The sequence below is a fragment of the Xenopus laevis genome, chromosome 5S, assembly GCF_017654675.1.
Source record: "Xenopus laevis strain J_2021 chromosome 5S, Xenopus_laevis_v10.1, whole genome shotgun sequence".
Classification (NCBI taxonomy): Eukaryota; Metazoa; Chordata; class Amphibia; order Anura; family Pipidae; genus Xenopus; species Xenopus laevis.
In genome coordinates this window covers 8,288,701-8,308,024 of record NC_054380.1, presented here as the reverse complement: position 1 = coordinate 8,308,024, position 19,324 = coordinate 8,288,701, and the positions used below count along the sequence as shown (strand labels likewise).

The following is a 19,324-nucleotide window of genomic DNA, read 5'->3' as shown; positions in this document are numbered from 1 at the left end:
TGGACCCAAAGACACAGGCTCCCGGCATCTTCCTCTGGTGACATCCCACTGGTCAAGCAGGGGGTGAGGCGACGTAACTCTTTTGTATAACTTTCTAAAATAAACCATTCCTGTCAGAACAACAGAAGCGCTGACAGAGACTCCCTCCTGGGACCAAACCATTTACCTCACACTGAATCAACTTTGCCCTTGTCCTCCCTGTCACATGACTGACTGGCTCCAGCTTCCAGGAAGGGGATAAAGTCACCTCACTACTGTAACCTGGGGTTTCAGGGAGTGTCAGCTCGGAAATACAGGGCTAGGAAGTCTCCCAACAGGGAAATGCCAACTTGGCTCCCTGCCTCCCACGCACATGTAAACACACACACAAGCCGAGTGTTTTTATACAGGTCATGGAACTCCGAGGTAACTTCTAATATCCTCATATTTTACAACTGGGGGTACTTTATTTATTATAATACAAAAGTTTCAGTGGGTCATGTGACAGAAATGACATCAGAACTCACCGTTTATAACTGATGACATCAGAACTCACCGTTTATAAGGATATAATTTACAAGATATTCATGGCTTTTGTGTATTATATATTTATAAAATGGGGAGTAGTCAATGGTAATACCGTTTCGATACCAGTCCCTGTCTAAATAAAAAAAGTGATAAATATCAGACCCAAGGGCAAGTATAAACCACTCACCCCTCCTGCCCTGTGTGTGCAGCAAATATAATCCCATACAGAGATTCCCCATCCCATTAGCCACAACACCAGCTGTATGTGTGATGAGGAGACAAAGCTTCGCGGTTCTGTCTGGTACCGGCAAATGACAGGGCCATTGTTAGCCCATTTGAGATGAACTGACAATAGCTACTCTATCCTATTCCTAGGGGTAGTGTATGCACAGCACTGTACGGCAGGAGGGTCTGGGATATTCTGCATTAGTGATGGGACCTCCAATGTAGAAGGGCAGAATAGGAAGAGAGATAAATGATGAAAACGTCTTTGTGAATCTGTGGGACAACAACCATACATATTTATTTTAACATTATAGGGTTATTAAAGTCCCCAACAATTTGGTACTCCAGTTTTTTTTTTTAGCTCCACCATATAATTGGGTTGGTCAATTAAAAAAGTAGCCAAACCTAGGGGTAGATTTACTAAAGAGCGAAGTGGCTTCCGCTTGCTACCTGCAGAGACATCACCAATTTACTAACAGGCGACAATTTGCTAGTGAAACAGACCATCGCTAGGGATCATTCGCACTCTTTTCGCTCGGGCGAACGGAGGCTACTAAGCAAATTTACTAAAATGCCTTCACCCCCCCAGACCAGACGAAGTGCTATAAAGCAGCTAGATCTTCCTCAATTTTCTGTCACTTACATCGTATTCTGTGCGCTGAAAATGCATCAAAGTTCAAAAAACGCTGTCGTCTTTTCCTTTTTTCAGCATGATTGCTTGCAAAAGTCCTAACAAACTTTTTTTTTGGGGAACCGTTTTTTCCAGACATTTCATAACATATGGAAGATTAATCTTACAGTGGGCTCATGTGTAGGGCATTATATTAACTCCCTGGACTTGTGTAATATAAACCGGTAACTTAAACCATTTGCAGTAATATTTATAATAAAGACCTCCATACAACTTTAAATTACCCGCCATATGCAAATTGACCTGAGCGCAAGATCACTAGTTAATTTTCACTACACAGATATGAACGCTAGCGCATCTTCGCTTTGAAATGCTCGCAATGCCGAAGTAACGCTAGTGAAAAGTCACCTGCGTTCAGCCCCCAGGATGAAACACCACATATTAGTGAATTGGTGTAGTCTGAGCGCATATGTGCCTGGCAAAGTGTTGCGATGAGTGTGAAAAGAATGCTGGCGAAAATTCACTGGATAGTGAATCTGCCCCCTAATGCCTTGAGATTGCCAAATAACAGCATTGCAGTTAACTTGGTTACAGTTGCCCTTTGGTTATTACTGTGAGGGATTTATGCCATATACGGTATTCCCTGCACCTGCTACTGTTTAGTTCATAGTCTCAATTTGTGGTGTTCAGGGTGGTAACTACCATGGCAACATACCACAGTCACTAGGGTAACAGCGCAACAACCCATCACAATATTAACCAGGATCACTGATTTTGGAATTCACCATATATAGTACACCTAGAAATCTGCCTGACAGCTCATTATGTAAACCATGGTAACTACCCTAGGAACAAATTAGCAGAGTTATTTCCAGGACACAGTCAGAACTGAAGGCTATTTACTGTTCAAGCTGCTACTAGATTTGAGAGCTATGGATTAAAGGGATACTGTCATGGGAAAATCAGTTAATAGTGCTGTTCAAGCAGAATTCTGCACTGAAATCCATTTCTCAAAAGAGCAAATAGATTTTTTTATATTCAATTTTGAAATCTGACATGGGGCTAGTCATTTTGTAAATTAGCCAGCTGCCCCAAGTCATGTGACTTGTGCTCTGATAAACTTCAATCACTCTTTACTGCTGTACTGCAAGTTGGAGTGATATCACCCCCCTCCCTTTCCCCCCAGCAGCCAAACAAAAGAACAATGGGAAGGTAACCAGATAGCAGCTCCCTATCACAAGATAACAGCTGCCTGGTAGATCTAAGAACAACAATCAATAGTAAAAACCCATGTCCCACTGAGACACATTCAGTTACATTGAGAAGGAAAAACAGCAGCCTGCCATAAAGCATTTCTCTCCTAAAGCGCAGGCACAAGTCACATGACCAGGGGCAGCTGGGAAATTGACAAAATGTCTAGCCCCATGTCAGATTTCAAAATTAAATATAAAAAAATCTGTTTGCTGTTTTGAGAAATGGATTTCAGTACAGAATTCTGCTGGAGCAGCACTATTAACTGATTAATTTTGAAAAAATGTTTTTTCCCATGACAGTATCCCTTTAACAACAGCCAGAGGGCTGCTTTTTAACCAGGCCAAGATCGTGGGATGGGCTCAGCGCTAGACCCAATAGTATTGCTGTAGGCACAAATACTGAGAAATACTGCCACCCATGGTATAGTGCCGCAAAAACCATAGTAAGTGCCAAACAGGAGGACTATGGGGCAAAAATATAAGAAATAAAACATTATTTAAAAAAAGGAATAATACAAATTGAAATGAATGTGTGACCTTTCACTTAATAGTTTCCAGCTGGGGCAAAACAGCTCTAAAACTGCCCTTTTACTTAACACAAAGAAGGGCCCTAATGGGAAGCCAGTGGCTAGGGGATGAATAGATAATGGATAATGATAGAGTTTGTTCTCCCTCCGTACAGCCCACAGTGAAACAACTCCCCACTGAATACAAAGCCGTCTCACAGGCACTTTGACCTTCACTGGCCAATCTGCCCTTTAAGCCTAAACTGAAATTCTTTATATTGGGTTTAACTGTGTCTATCAAGTGTCCAACCTGCTGGACTGAATTTCCCAGAATTCTCAGTAGGGCTGCTGTTGCTTAATACTGACCATGTATGAATCATTCTAATAAGCTTCTTAGTCCTCCATTCTCTCAGTCCGTGATATTGCAGAGGATGAGTCGATAAGTAAAAGCCCTCACACATAATTTCAATTATTCAGTTATATAGATGGGTATAGGACATTTGCCCCACTATTATAGGTGGAATCTGACTTACCACTAGTTCGGAGAACCTGGCATTGAGCTCCTCAGCCGAGGGAATTGGCCCAGCAAATTCCATGAAATGAAGCGGATTGTTGTCCTTGAGGTTGATTTCAGGGTGTTCACTGCTCCCGAAGCAGCAAAGGAACCCAAGGGCATGACGACTCCTTTTCCTGGGAGCCATGGTCATTGTGTAGGGTGCTATCTACTCATCATGATCTGCAGAGACAGAAGGGAGGATATTCAGTAATATGTTGGTTTGCTCTGCCCCATCTCATGTCTCAACCAAGTATGGACATGAGCTTTAGATATGCCCATTTTGTTAGTAAGTAGATATACAGTATACAGTATACATATCATATATAGAATAGTAGCTCTTATGGTAAGGAACCAAGTTATCCTGCATAAAAAGCCTTATGTATAGTGTGTAGCTCTTATCACAAGGACACATTATCCTGTACAAATATAGTATAGATAGTTCCTTATAGCAAGCAAAAATGTTATCCTGCAAAGAGAGATTTACTGTCACTTGGAGCCAACTTAATCTACACCCAGAAAGGTTGTATGTAGATTGTAAAATCTCAGCATAAGGGATTTAGCCTGTACAGAGAGGAAAATGTTTAGATTGTAAGCTCTCAAGGCAAGCAACCTCCTACCATAAATTACATTCCCTACCTATGCAAAACTACAGCATCATCGACCACAAATTATTGTGTAAATTGGTGGAATACTTAAAGAGTTTTACTAAGCAGTATCTATCAGGTAACAGAGAAATTTGCAGCGTTTGAAGCTGCGCTCCCCTGCGTTCCGGTTTTATGCGTTCAGCCGCAGGGGAGCGCAAGAGTAGACACATTCAGTTTTTTTCAATGGGGCTGAGGAATTGAATAGAAACATGTAGGCGCTGAATGCAGGAAAAATGCAGCATGTTGCGCCTCAACCTGCGTTCGGCATCTACATGCGCCTGTGTGCATTCAGCCCAATTGAAAAAAACTAAATGCGTCTACTCCTGCGCTCCCCTGCGGCTGTAAGAGCCCTTAGGGTTTTAGGCCTTCTTTATAATGGTGCTGGGTCGGCTTTTAAGCAACACATAAGTGCAACTGAGTGAATCTCCCTTTGGGGTGAACCTGCGTTTGGCGCCTACATGCGCATGTGTGCCTACAGCCCCATTGAAAAAAACTGAATGCGTCTACTCCTGCACTCCCCTGCGGCTGAACGCATAAAACCAGAACGCAGGGGATCGCAGCTTCAAACGCTCATCTGTAAACCCTTAGGGTTTTAGGCCTTCTTTATGATGGTGCTGGGTGGGCTTTTAAGCAGCATATCAGTGCAACTGAGTGAATCTCCCTTTGGGGTGCACAGATATCTGCTTTGTTTTATAGCTGAAACTGTATAGAGCACATATGAATAGGTTTTTATAAATAGTATGAGAAAGAAACCCTTAGGGCTCTTGCAGAGTTTTTAGCTGCGCTCCCCTGCGTTCAGGTTTCATGCCTTCAGCCGCAGGGGAGCGCAGGATTAGACACACTGAATTCTTTTCAATGGGGCTGTACTCACACAGATGCATGTAAGCACTGAACACAGGAAACATGCAACATGCTGCGTTCGGCGCTTACATGCGTCTGTGTGAGTACAGCCCCATTGAAAAGTATGCAGTGTGTCTAATCCTGCGCTCCCCTGCGGCCAAACGCATGAAACCAGAATGCAGGGGAGTGCAGCTAAAAGTGCTCGTCTGTAAGAGCACTTACTCAGAATTATTGAAGTGGTTGATTGGACTTGATGGCTGTGCATCTTTTTTCAGTCTCAGCTGCTAGGGAATGTGACGGTGTTATTGAGCTTTCACAGTTGCGAGACAGTAATGTGTGTAACTCTGCATCCTACTGGGATTATATTTAGTAGCAAGGAGCTGACAAGCTGTGGTTCTGAACATATGGCGGCCAGAAATAGGCTAAGAGGATTCACCCTAATGAGTGGATGGAAAGGTCATTAGGCCAGAGCAAGTAACTAATGATCTATGTGCTTTCCCTCTTTAGCTTTCCTGTTTAGATGACTCTCCCTTACAACTGTTTATTTTATAAAAGCGAAAAGCAGTATGTCCCCCTAACACTAGAAAGTTATCAGGAGCAAACAGCAGAGATCCAGATGCTTCCACTGGGGGATGGGGGGCAAGATGGTGATGGAAACTGTTGGACATGATGGAGACAATAGAGTATGTTGGAGAAAGTAGGGCAAAAAGGAGACAGTACACAGTAAGATGGGGACAGAAGGACAAATTGGAGACTATAAGACAAGATTTGGGCAGTAAGGCAAGATGTAAACAGTAGGGTATTTGAACACAAAAGGGCAAGATGGCAACAGAAAGACAAGATGTCAATAGTAATGCTTATCAGTGTTGCATGAACTACAGTCATTCAACTGTTTCTGATGTACAACAACTCCCAGCACCCAATGACAGCCAAATATGGATCTGGGACACAGAAGTCCCTGTCAGTCGTGGAGTTGGGATGGAGTTAGTTAGGGTGGAGCAGTGGGGTTTGTGCCAGAAAAATCTCCTTATTTACCACTGAATAAAAATTGCTAAATATTTCCAGGATTTGCCTGAAAGCCTCAAATTCCCTGCTGACATTTAGAGAAATGCAGTACTTAGCTAATTCTGGATAGATCACTGAACCCCTGCAGCTGATGGTGGATCAGGAATAGAGAGGGGCAAGATAAGACTGAGAGTATGTAGGTGTCTTATGCTACAGGGTATATCTGAGCTGATCTCAGTGCTAATGTCCAACAATCTGCTCTCTGTTCTTCTGTAGGTTCCTGTGCCATGAGTAGGTGGCTTTGGGTGGGGCGACATCTCGTGCACAAAGCAATTCCATTGAAAGGAATCGCTTGGAGCATGAAGAGGTTAAAGTCTATGTATCCGCATTCCCCCCCCCAAGGAGAGCATTACATGAGCTAAGACAACTCATTCCCTCCAAAAACAATAATTTATCCTGCTCAGGAAAGTTCTCATGAAGCCCAAACTGATTTATTTGCATAATCCCCATCCCTTGCCAATTGCTGCAAATAGAACTCAGCTGAAGTGGAGAGACACATTCATGATCTGAACACGGACAGGCCAGTCTGAAGCAAGAGGGCACCTGGGGATTTATACAATGTGATTGGATGGCTTTCTCCAAACATTCATTCTTATTGGCTAGTCACATTCCCCTCTCTTGGAGTGAAAAGGAGATTTATTACATCACAATCCCTCTAGTTTATGTTACTACCTTGTAGAAGATTCCGACTCAGTAACTGGATACTCTATCACAGCAGGCAGCTATAAAACTAATGCGCCCCACACAATATACGCACAGGGTGGTTATCAGTCAGCAAGAAATTGTCAGAGCAGAAAGCTCCTATTTAAGATTAAATTTAAGGGCTGAAAAGCACTATCCAAAGTATTTGGATAACCCTTTTTCCATTAAAGTGGCATTAACCACTTTAAAATATTGTTCACCACTGAATTAACTTTTAGTATGACGTGGAGAGTGATATTCTGAGACAATTTGCAATAGGTCTTCATTTATTTATTATTTGTGTTTTTTTAATTATTTCACGTTTTTCATCAGCTCTACATTCTGGAATTTTAGCGGCTATCTGGTTGCTAGGGTCCGAATTCCATTAGCAACCAGGCAGTGGCATAAATGAGAAACTGCAACATAAATATGGCCCTGAATAGAAAGATAAGTATAAAAAAGTAACAATAAAACTGTAGCCTGACAAAGCAATCGGTTTTTGGCTGCTGGGATCATTGACCCCCCATTTGAAAGCTGGAAAGAGCCAGAAGAAGGCAAATAATGAAAAAATATATAAAAAATGAAGACCAATTGGAAAGTTGCCTTGAATTGAATGTTCTATTACATAATAAAAGGTTATTTAAATGTAAAGAACCCCATTTAAAGTTTCTTGGATATTGGAGACCAGGACCGCCATCAGAAATCGCAGGGCCCCATACGAAAAAATTTCCTGGGCCCCCTGGGCTGCACCCACCGCAAGCCCCACCTACAGGTCCGCCCTCCCCACACCACAGGTCCACCCCCCACCACACAGTAAAAAAACAAAAAAAATTTGGTGGCTAGGGTTCCCACATGTTAATAAAAAATAAAAAGATATTGGGGTCAGGGCCCCCAAAAAAAAACATTTGTGACCAGGGCCCCCCATTAAAAAATATTGGTGGCTAGGACCCCACATGAGAAAAAAAATTGGTGGCCAGGGCCCACCCACATTATGAGAAAATTGGTGGCCAGGGCCCCTTAAACATCCATGTCTTCCCGAAGTCAGCAGCTCTGAGAAAGATGGAGGGCCCGGCTAATCAAGTAAGTGTGGCGTGGCAGGGCCCCCCTTACCCTCGGGGCCCCCTACAACTCTCCCCCCTGTCCCCCCCTGATGGCTGCCCTGTTGGAGACAATTGTGTCTGGTGCATCTCCCCTTGTAGCCTAATTATGCTGGAATTGTGGGAAGAAAGCTTACTCCTGAAATTGTACTTTGCACACTGTCCTTGCAGTAGTAAAAGGGCCCCCTGTCATCAAAATCTGAAAGCTGCGGAGAGGGCAGCACTTTAAGGCAAAATAAAGTATTTGAAAAGCTGGATACAGTATAATAAAGACATAAGTACAGGGTGAGACAGATTCCCGGAGTACTGTATTTGTATTGGCATTCGAGTTTATTACTGGAGGAGAGAATTGGTGGAGCAGAAATGAGACTGATGAGGGGAGGCAGAGCATCTCCAGGATTGAAAGGATTTCTCCTTAAAAATGGCAGGGTTGTTAACCATATTGACATGTTGTGTGGTCTGCACGGGAATTGAATCCAACCTGCAGCACAGTCCAAACCCCATTTCTGCACATTCTAAGGGGAATGCACTGATTTTGGCCCGAGATGTTTCTATTCAATTCCTCATAACCACCCCATAAAGCAGCAAGCCTCTAAAATGTAGGGGGGGGATGTACTTTATTAGCTAAAAAGAGTCTAAAATGCAAAAATAAATGTTCCGTTATATTGTCTCCCCGCTGGATGCCCATCTGGATTCAGGTTAATTGGATCTGTTGGTTGAAAACCAACACTCCCACCTTTCCTTTTTATATGTATTCACTTTCTGGTATTTATGAACTGGTTATATATTAGGGAGAAAACATTATATCTTGCTCTCCACCTGCTGAACAGACGCTGCGGCTGAGAAAAAAAAAGACATTTACCCCAACAAGTTCAAAACATAGAGTTCAAACAGGAAACATACCGATTACAAACAAAGATACAACCATTATTAACATATACAAGAGGCCAAATATCAGATTGGCTAAAAAAATGTTTATAAAGCCACAGTCCTACCCTATGCAGGCTGGCATGGCTGAATATATAGTGAATAAAGTACCCCCTCTTGTAAAATATAAGGATATTATAAGTTACCGAGGAGTTTCATGAAGGCCGAGTGTTTTTATACAGGTCATGGAACTCCGAGGTAACTTCTAATATCCTCATATTTTACAACTGGGGGTACTTTATTTATTATAATACACAAATTTCAGTGAGTCATGTGACAGAAATGACATCAGAACTCACCGTTTATAACTGATGACATCAGAACTCACCGTTTATAAGGATATAATTTACAGGATATTCATAGCTTTTGTGTATTATATGAATATAAAAGATGGAGCTACAGGCTCAAACCAACCGGAAAGCTACACAGAATCCAGTCCCCAGTACCCACTATCATCCTAGATATTTCAGGAGAAGCTTCCTGCCTAGGACATAATTAGCACTTTTTGCATGGACATAGTTTAGTGCTATCTAATTACGGACCCCCATAGCTCTGTTTAACACAATCTGTCTCCAAGGTATTGGGAGGCAAAGAGATTAAATGTGAAAATCCCAAGATCTCTGAGTGAAGAGCTCAGAGGAAAGTTTACATTTGGCCACCTAATAACCAGTGATGGAGAGGAATTAACAGCTGAAGGGGATGGGTTCTCTTTACAAGGGAATGTTGACTTTATAAGCATTAATATTCTCAGGAAGGGGCACTTTAACACCAGCTGCTATTATAAGAGGGTTATGGACTCTGATATGTGACTTCCATTCAACACGGGCCCCACGAGCATAGAAATATTAGCACAAGTGGATCCATTTGGCGTCCCATAGATTAGGGAGAAATATTCCTGCAGTAGTCTTCCTCCTGTCTGGCTAGGGGCCACAATGGCTCCTCATGTGTTTCTATATGGAGCAGGGGTAGGCAGGGGAAAAGACTATGGTGTCAGTTCTGAATTTCTACTGCTGCTACAGGGACAGGCCATCAGCACCATGACATTCTCTAACTGGCTAGTGAGTGACATTTGGAACATTCCACCCCCTCAAAGGAATAGTTCAGTGTAAACATAAAAACTGGGTAAATAGATAGTAAATAAAAAATGTTTCTAATAGGCTGGAGTGACTGGATGTGTAACATTATAGAAGCATAATACATAATAGCTAGGAAACTGCTTCCTGCTTTTCAGCTCTCTAACTCTGTGTTAGTCAGTGACTATAAAGGGGGGGGGGGCACATGGGACATAACTGTTCAGTAAGTTTGCAATTGATCCTTAACATTCAGCTCAGATTCAAAAGCAAAAGTTATGACCCATCAAGCCCCCCTCAAGTCTCTGATTGGTTACTGCCTGGAAACCAACAGAACCAGTGGCGTAACTATATGTCACTGGGCCCCACAGCAAATTCAATTTAGGGCCCCAAAATATTGATAAGGTGGCCTGTTCTACCCAGACATATTAAAATTGGCTATTAATTAGGGCCTCAATGGGCCCCCTATTCTACTGGGCCCCCCTGCAAGCGGGTCTGCTTCCTCTGTAGTTACGCCCCTGAACAGAGCTGCAAAGCAGTAATTAGTGTTCTGTTCTGTTCTGTTCCACATCCAGTCGCTCCAGCCTTTATACATTACATTTTTGGCTAACTAACTATATTAGAAACATTTTTTATTTTCCACAGCCCATCAATTTATCTACCGTATATACTCGAGTATAAGCCGAGTTTTTCAGCCCCCAAAATATGCTGAAAAACTCTACCTCGGCTTATACTCGGGTCAAGCGCAAAAACGGTCGCCGGCGCCTAAGAATAGTCGCCGGCGTCCAAGAATAGTCGCCGGCGTCCAAGAATAGTCTCCAAGAATATTCGCTGGCGTCCAAGAATGGTCGCCGGCATCCAAAAACGAGACGCCGGCACCTCCGATGGGAGCAGAAACCCTCAATTTTTTGATTGAAACTTACCAGAAGCTGCTGCATTTCTCACCCTCGGCTTATACTCGAGTCAATAAGCTTTCCCAGTTTTTGGAGGTAAAATTAGGTACCTCGGCTTATACTCGGGACGGCTTATACTCGAGTATATACGGTAGTTTTTATTTTTACACTAACAATTCCTTTAAGCAAATGCCCTAAACCATCTCCAGTTCTTTATAGAAATAAATGTCCAAAAGAGCAACCAACATATAGCCAATTAAAGCATAATAATACTCACAAGATATGCCCATACAGCCAATCAGAGCTTGTAAATCAGAGTATTTAGATCATAAATAGGGTTGGATTGACCAGTAGCCTATCAGAGCATTAAGGCTTATGGTGATAGGTGGAGGCGGTGCTATGTACAATATGTACAGAGACTTTTTGACGCTAATTTAACTTTAATTCTAATGTTTGCCATCACACGATCCTTATTAGGAACCTCAGAGGGAAATCTGATTGGAAACTTTGCAGTGAAATAGTCAGTTCCTGGGTTTCTAGATTTCTATCTTCTCCGACCCCCCCAAAGTGAAATCATTGTGCTTTAATATAAACTGTGTAAACGAGATCTCCTCCAACGCAACCCAAGAATTTCTACTTGGGAATTGAATGGCTGCTCTAAGTCTATGCAAACGAGGGTCCTGCGCTTTTCACAGGGAGGAAACAATTGCCACAGTCACTGAGCGATGGGGGCACACGCCTCTGCCTTACATTGTTTCTTTTGCACTGAACCTTTTTATCTGGGCCCTACAGACTCCAACAAGTACCGGAGACACTTCTCCTTGATCAGATTTCTAAATATTGGAACACTGGGAAACCATTTATCACTGCAGCCCAGAGGCAGGCCACAATGGGGGAATCAGATTTCAACCAGCAATGTACTGTGTTGCTCTCACACCTTGTGCTTGGCCTTTAGCTTTACTGCTGGTGATGCCAGGGGAAGACCCTGTAGCTATTCTTGCACTACAGGTCTCAGAACCTTAGGCAGCCAACAGCCTTTCCCAGAGGCTATTATCTTTCCCTACTATACCTGCTATCCCACAGTTACACTCCCTTCCCAGAGACTATTATCCACTGTTACTATAGGCACCATCTCTCCCTACTATACCTGCTATCCCACAGTCACACTCCCTTCCCAGAGACTATTATCCACTGTTACTATAGACACCATTTCTCCCTACTATACCTGCTATCCCACAGTCACACTCCCTTCCCAGAGACTATTATCCACTGTTACTATAGACACCATCTCTCCCTACTATACCTGCTATCCCACAGTCACACTCCCTTCCCAGAGACTATTATCCACTGTTACTATAGACACCATCTCTCCCTACTATACCTGCTATCCCACAGTCACTCCCTTCCCAGAGACTATTATCCACTGTTACTATAGACACCATCTCTCCCTACTATACCTGCTATCCCACAGTCACACTCCCTTCCCAGAGACTATTATCCACTGTTACTATAGACACCATCTCTCCCTACTATACCTGCTATCCCACAGTCACACTCCATTCCCAGAGACTATTATCCACTGTTACTATAGGCACCATCTCTCCCTACTATACCTGCTATCCCACAGTCACACTCCCTTCCCAGAGACTATTATCCACTGTTACTATAGACGCCATCTCTCCCTACTATACCTGCTATCCCACAGTCACACTCCCTTCCCAGAGACTATTATCCCACTGTTACTATAGGCACCATCTCTCCCTACTATACCTGCTATCCCACAGTCACACTCCCTTCCCAGAGACAATTATCCACTGTTACTATAGGCACCATCTCTCCCTACTATACCTGCTATCCCACAGTCACACTCCCTTCCCAGAGACTATTATCCACTGTTACTATAGGCACCATCTCTCCCTACTATACCTGCTATCCCACAGTCACACTCCCTTCCCAGAGACTATTATCCACTGTTACTATAGGCACCATCTCTCCCTACTATACCTGCTATCCCACAGTCACACTCCCTTCCCAGAGACTATTATCCACTGTTACTATAGGCACCATCTCTCCCTACTATACCTGCTATCCCACAGTCACACTCCCTTCCCAGAGACTATTATCCACTGTTACTATAGGTACATCTCTCCCTACTATACCTGCTATCCCACAGTCACACTCCCTTCCCAGAGACTATTATCCACTGTTACTATAGGCACCATCTCTCCCTACTATACCTGCTATCCCACAGTCACACTCCCTTCCCGGGAAAACACACTATTGTTGCTGCCAGTATTCTGCACATACTACAGAGTATGCTGGATATTAACCAAAGCGTGATGTATATTAATGAGGCCCTGTGTGAGGCTGTATATACTGTATGAATCAGGGAGCGAGTACTGTAAGTGGGAAGAGCAGAGACCACAGTTTCTCACAAGAAATGATCCATGGGATTTCTCTCAGGGGCCCTGCCGGGTTACAGATGTTTTAGGTGAAGAAAATCAAAATGCAGTTTTAGGGAATATTCTGGTATTTGGATAAAAACAAGGCATTCTCTGATTTACATTTTCCCACAATATACAGGGTCCCATCCCTGAGTAGAGATTATTTTGTATCCACAGACTTTATATAAGGTGTGTCCATTTGTTCCCCTTTTGGTTGATCTTGTATTGCAGCTTATAGCATTCGCAGGCTCTTATGTGATGCTGGGAATTGTAGTTTGTTAGCAAACGTTCCCCCCAACAGGATATTTTGTCAACAGTCACCTACATGAAAGATAATCTTATCCTCAACTTGAAATAAAAACTGAGTTTCTGCCTCCTGTTTTGGTGTAGGGGCACCCAAAGCCTGGCACTCCTCAACTCCCAAGAACAAACAACCTGTAACCACGTGAGCATTTCAGACAGAGGTCCATTGTTGGGCAGCCCATGAAAGCCTCTGGGAAACCCGTCTGTCCTCAGCCATTACTCACAGCCTTATGTCACATAAATCTGTGGCCTCATTCAGCGTGGGCTAAAGAAAGATCACTGAGCCATAGAAAGTACATAGAGAATTAAAGGATTTGCACCTTACATCATCCTGTTTAACCCTCTACAAGGACCCAGCTGGGAAGGCAAGACGACTACATGACTCCTATGCTGAACCAAAACAACATGGCGTCACACACGTTATGTAAAGTACATACACAGCATTGGAAGGTGCTTCTGTAGCACTAGATAGTTGCCGAATATATAGAGAGAAGAGGTAATCATGGAAGGACAGAGCCTTGGCACAAGAATGCACTATATTGACTCTGTGCTGTGCATCGGATGTACTGGGGCTATGCAGAATTGATATGGAATGGGCAGCACAGGAATGGGGTCAGTCCTGGGGTGCAGGTGGGTCTTAGGACAAGAATGGAACACACAGAACTTCAGGCTGATTGTGCTACAGCTGGATTTGGGGTTGGGCCAAAAAAACCTTTTCACTCATCCCTGAACCAATTTGCACCCAGTCATCCAGGAACATTAAACGTTTACTTCTTGTTTCAACTGAAATGTCTGGCAGGGAATTTTCTGATGCTCTGATTGGCTGCCTGCTCTAATGACACATTCTGATTGGCTATTGGTTGGTCTGTGTCAATAAACATTCACATTTTAATTGGCTCCTCAGGTTGGTTCCGGCCTTGGCCATTTCACATTATGAAAAAAACAGCCAGTTCAGACATTGGTAGCTGTAAACAGAAATCATTGTATCCCTAAGCAGCCCACATTCAAAAACCTTTGAGGAACTCTGGGAGCTGTAGTTCAGCAATATCTGCAAACCCTGCAAAGCAGGCCCACACCCTCAATCGATCATTAAACTATTTAAATCTGATATTTTTCTGCTGTTGCCTTTTAATTCTTTTTGCACTACAACTCCCAATGCACCCATCATTCCCTGATGAATTGTAGCCTAATCACAGGCCCGGATTTGTGGAAAGGCCTCCTAGGCCCAGGCCTAGGGTGGCAGGATTTTAGGGGGCGGCATGCTGCCCAACCACACCCACATTGGTTCAATGCGCTGGAGATATAATAATTTTTTAAATTTCACATGCGACAATCCCCATTGCTCCGGTCAAGATGATGAAAATTTGCACAAATAAAGGGGAGGGGACAGGGGCGATGAACGGCAGTGGGTCTAGGGGAACCCACTATGTTAAACAGGTCATGCCTAAACAAACCTAATCAGTTTCCTTCCTGACAGAAATAAGGTTCATCCTGAAATCCCCAATGAAAAATAAAATTTCTAGAGTTTCTGCTGCAATTGAGATCAGTCAAATTTTCCACTATCTCTCATAATTCCCGGGACTTAGAGAGCAATTGTGGGCCTCCATGATGTCATGCCGCTCAATAAAAGGGCCATGGCGTATATTGGTCCGCCTCGTGTCTCACCTTGTTTTGGCGCCAAAGTCCGACAGGACAGAACCAAGAGCTATTTTATGGACTGAGAAATTTGGGAGATTGAGGAGCCAGAGATGGCCCTGCTCCAGAACATGAGCTCTTCTCTTCCATTCCTGAAAATCGGACTGAGAATTTGGAACAGGTAATCTGTAAAATGGATTACTGCATTTTAGGGGGAGGATTAGTGGCTCCGACATTCCTACCCTTCTGGGGCCCCATTGTATTGTCTTACATTCATTGTACTCAGCTTTACCCTAGGACTGGCCAAGTCTTTTTTAAATTGAACTCCCAGAAAACTCATATTCTTCTGCCAGAGTTAAATACTGTATGTTGTAAAGAAAGAGCGATGGCTGCACCGAAATAAGGGGCTTTATACCTAACAAACCCCCTCTTCCCTATTCACCTATACAAAGGGGAACACATACAGTAGCAGCCCAGCTGCATCTGGGATACATGGAAAACTGATGGATTTCTGAAAGTGGCCACTAATTTCCCAATGTTCTGTCATCAAACCCATAAAGCCACAAGGGGCACCACTAGCCCCGATTCTCCAACTGGCTACAGGTTGGTCTAATTCCCAGGAATGTTCTGATGCTTTGGCTACAGACTGGTTTAGTGTATTCTAATGCTGTGATTGGCTACAGGTTGGTTTTGTGTATTCTAATGCTGTGATTGGCTACAGGTTGGTATAGTCTTGTGAACATTGTAACTTTTTGATTGACTATTGTTTGGTCTAACTCTATGAATATTGTAATGCAGTGATTGCCTACAGGTTGATCTAGCCCTGTGAAGAATCTAATGTTCTGATTGGCTACAGACTGAATCTAGCCTTCCTGTCTTTGTTGAGTTGAGGACACATTGAGTGAAAAAGCAACAATCACATCCTGATAAAAATATATATAACATCTACTACACAAGTCAGGGGAACCACATGCTTTAGTTCAACTACATCTGCTTATATACAGTATAACTCTTTAATTAATTGTAATAGTGATGGAAACAACTCAGTTCTTGCCTCTTTCTTTGTCTTCTGAGTGACCCCAGAAGACGGGACCCCAAGGCTTTATATACAAGCACTGAGGTCATGATCAAACCTTCAATTGAAAAAAGGGTACCAAATAATAAGAGGCAATGAGTGGCCTCTCCAGTCCATTAGAATTGTGAATGGAATTTGAGCTAAATATGGGAAGCCCTAGAGAACGGGGAAACACAGGCTTTCCTTCTAACTTAAGCAGAAAATTCAGAGGCTGAGATACTAGTCAGGGTTCCAATCACCCTGTGATCGAGCCACAAGATAAAGAATGTGAATTTGAATGATTTCCTTCGTAAGGGACACGACTAAGGGATTTGTGTACTGACTCCTATTTCCACAGAAACCTGGCACTGAGACAGACGTGCCACACTTCTGCCAACTTTCCCAGAGACAGCTGACAGCTATGAACTTCAGGCTGTGTGACTCTCCCTCCAATGTCAACAAAGGCTCCACTGCTCCCTGGGAAATGGCTCTGGCACTCACATATATCAGTCTAGAAATCTTGTAACAAAAACGGCAGCAAAAGGAGCTCAGTCTGATAACATCCATAAGAAAACACCCTCCTGTCCCTGTGTTATACACTAATGGCTATATCAAAGCAAGATAGGGACAGTAGGCGGGATGGAGACATTAGGGCAAGATGGGGACAATAGTGCAAGAGGGAGACAGCAGAGCAGGATGGAGAGAGTTGAGCAAGAGACATTAGGACAAGATGAAGAACTTAGGCCAAGATGGGGGCAGTAGGACAGCATGGAGACATAGGGTAATATGGATGCAGTAGAGCAAGATGTAGACAGTATGGCAAGATGGAGAAGACAGGGCAAGATGGAGACATTAGCATAAAAGACTTTAGGACAAGATAGGCCAAAATGGAGACAGTAGGCCAACATGGAGACAGTAGGGTAAGCTGGAGATAGTATGACAAGATAGGGACAGTAGGCCAAGATGGAGACAGTAAGGTAAGATGGAGACAATAAGACATGATTAGGACAGTAGGCCAAGATGGAGACAGTAGGGCAAGATGGAGACAGTAGGGCAAGATGGAGACATTAGGACAAGACAAGGATTTTAGGAAAATATGGGGACAGTAGAGCAAGATGGAGACAGTAGAGCAAGATGGAGACAGTAGGACAAGACAAAGACTTTAGGACAAAATGGGGACAGAATGGCAAGCTGGTGACAGTATGGCCAAATTGAGACTTTATGGCAAGAAGAGACATTAAGGCAAGGTGGAGACAGCAGCACAAGAATGAGACAGTAAGGAAAGATGGGGACAGTAGGATTTGATGGTGACAATGAACCACGAAGGCAACAAGATAGTAATATGGAGACAGTAAAACAAGATTTCAACAGCAGGGAAAGATGGGGGAAATAAGGCAAGTTAGTGAAATATGGCAAGATAGTGTTTCAGTACTGCTAAACTTACACAACAGCTCTGTTGTAAAATAACAGCTATGGCCAGTCCTACACTACATAATACATCTACATCTATATTCAGGTCAATGATTACGGGAACTGTAGTCCATTAGGAGCCATAGGCCGTGAGGCTGTAGGTAAAAACCACTGACCTGGTAGCAGTACAGATATCACATTTTATTTAAGGGAATTTGTTACTTAAACTGATCTCCATAAGGAAGCTAACGATGCTATAACTGAGTGTATTAATTAGTGCAGAGTTGTGTTATGTTGCATGGAAGTGGTGTTTAATGACATGGCAGCTCCCGCCAGCTATACATACAGAGGCTAATGAGTGCATGGAGTATTGTGAACAGGAAGGCAGACATTTTAATCAAAGGAGAAATGCCAATGTGATAATATGGGGGCACATGGAGGGAGTTATTCCATGCACTCACAGCTTAGAGCTGGTACTAAGTGACATGGCTTATTGCTATGGGTAGAGGAGGGAAACAATATTGTGCCCCTTAGCAGCCATACATGAAGGCAGTAGTTTCTATATAGGTGCCCGAGGATCTATGCCAAGCTTAAGGGCACTTGTGCTGAACCGAGTTATCTCATGCCAGCGTTAGTCTCAGACTGTAGAGCTCATAGACACAGGAGAGCCCTATACCTTATACCAGGCCTTGAGTTGCCTGACTTTTCACCAGTGCTGCATATAGAGGCAGATACAACTCCCAGAATGGCAGGCCCATTGTGGGTCTGGCTGTTTATATACTCTGTGCTGCTGGTTCTGACTCCTGACACAATGTAGCAGAAGCCAAGTAATTACCAGGAAAAGGAGCCAATGCAATCATATGATAGAAAACTATGTAGGTGGGTTTTGCCTTCACAGATCCAATTATTCAATGTCGCACACAGCTGCTGGCATCAAGCACACGGTTTAGAGACCAGTGCCAGTTTCTGGCAGTTTTGTGCAGAAGCAGCAAGTAGAGGGGCCAAGTGTTGGTCTTGGCTAATTCTTCAGAAAACCCAGCATTGTGCTTGAATTGGATGTAAACTCTCTGAGATTTCTCTGAATGGCCGAGGGTACCCGTCTGGCATTTTTTTTCCATGCAGCCCAAACAAAGCCAGCCAGCCATGTTTAAAGGGAAATTACAGCTCTCCCTTTCCATAAACAGGTCCTGCCTTAACATCTGGTTACTAGAGTTAGCAATGCTAGCAACCAAGTCACCCACCAATTAAATGCCAGAAAGGAAGGTGGTCTTGGAGTTTTAAGGCTTTAGAGGGGCATAGTAGGAAGGGCGAGTTCATAAACCACCAAACATATCTAAACTGAACCTGCCCCCACTTGCTTATAATCCAAAAAGCATGCTGATATTCCAGGTCCTCACCAACTCCTAGCTGCCTCTATTCTGATGAAAACCAAGTCGACTGGATTATTATTATCAGCAACAAAAAGTTAAAGGGGTGGTTCACCTTTAAGTTAATTTTGAGTATGTTATAGAATGGCTGATTCTAAGCAACTTTTCATTAGGTCTTCATTAACTATTTTTTATAGTTTTAAATTATTTGCCTTC

The 19,324-nt window shown here is 43.2% G+C and overlaps 1 protein-coding gene across 2 annotated transcripts in view; it reads right to left on the bottom strand.

The window, feature by feature from the left end:
- Nucleotides 1-19,324, bottom strand: part of daam2.S (dishevelled associated activator of morphogenesis 2 S homeolog) — a 142,835-nt gene that overhangs the window by 108,473 nt on the left and 15,038 nt on the right. For both annotated transcript variants that reach the window (XM_041564209.1, XM_018264898.2), the window contains exon 2: nucleotides 3,656-3,858. In XM_041564209.1, the coding sequence (XP_041420143.1) occupies nucleotides 3,656-3,829 (174 nt within the window). In that variant the 5' untranslated portion in view covers nucleotides 3,830-3,858. The remainder of the gene's footprint in view (nucleotides 1-3,655; nucleotides 3,859-19,324) is intronic.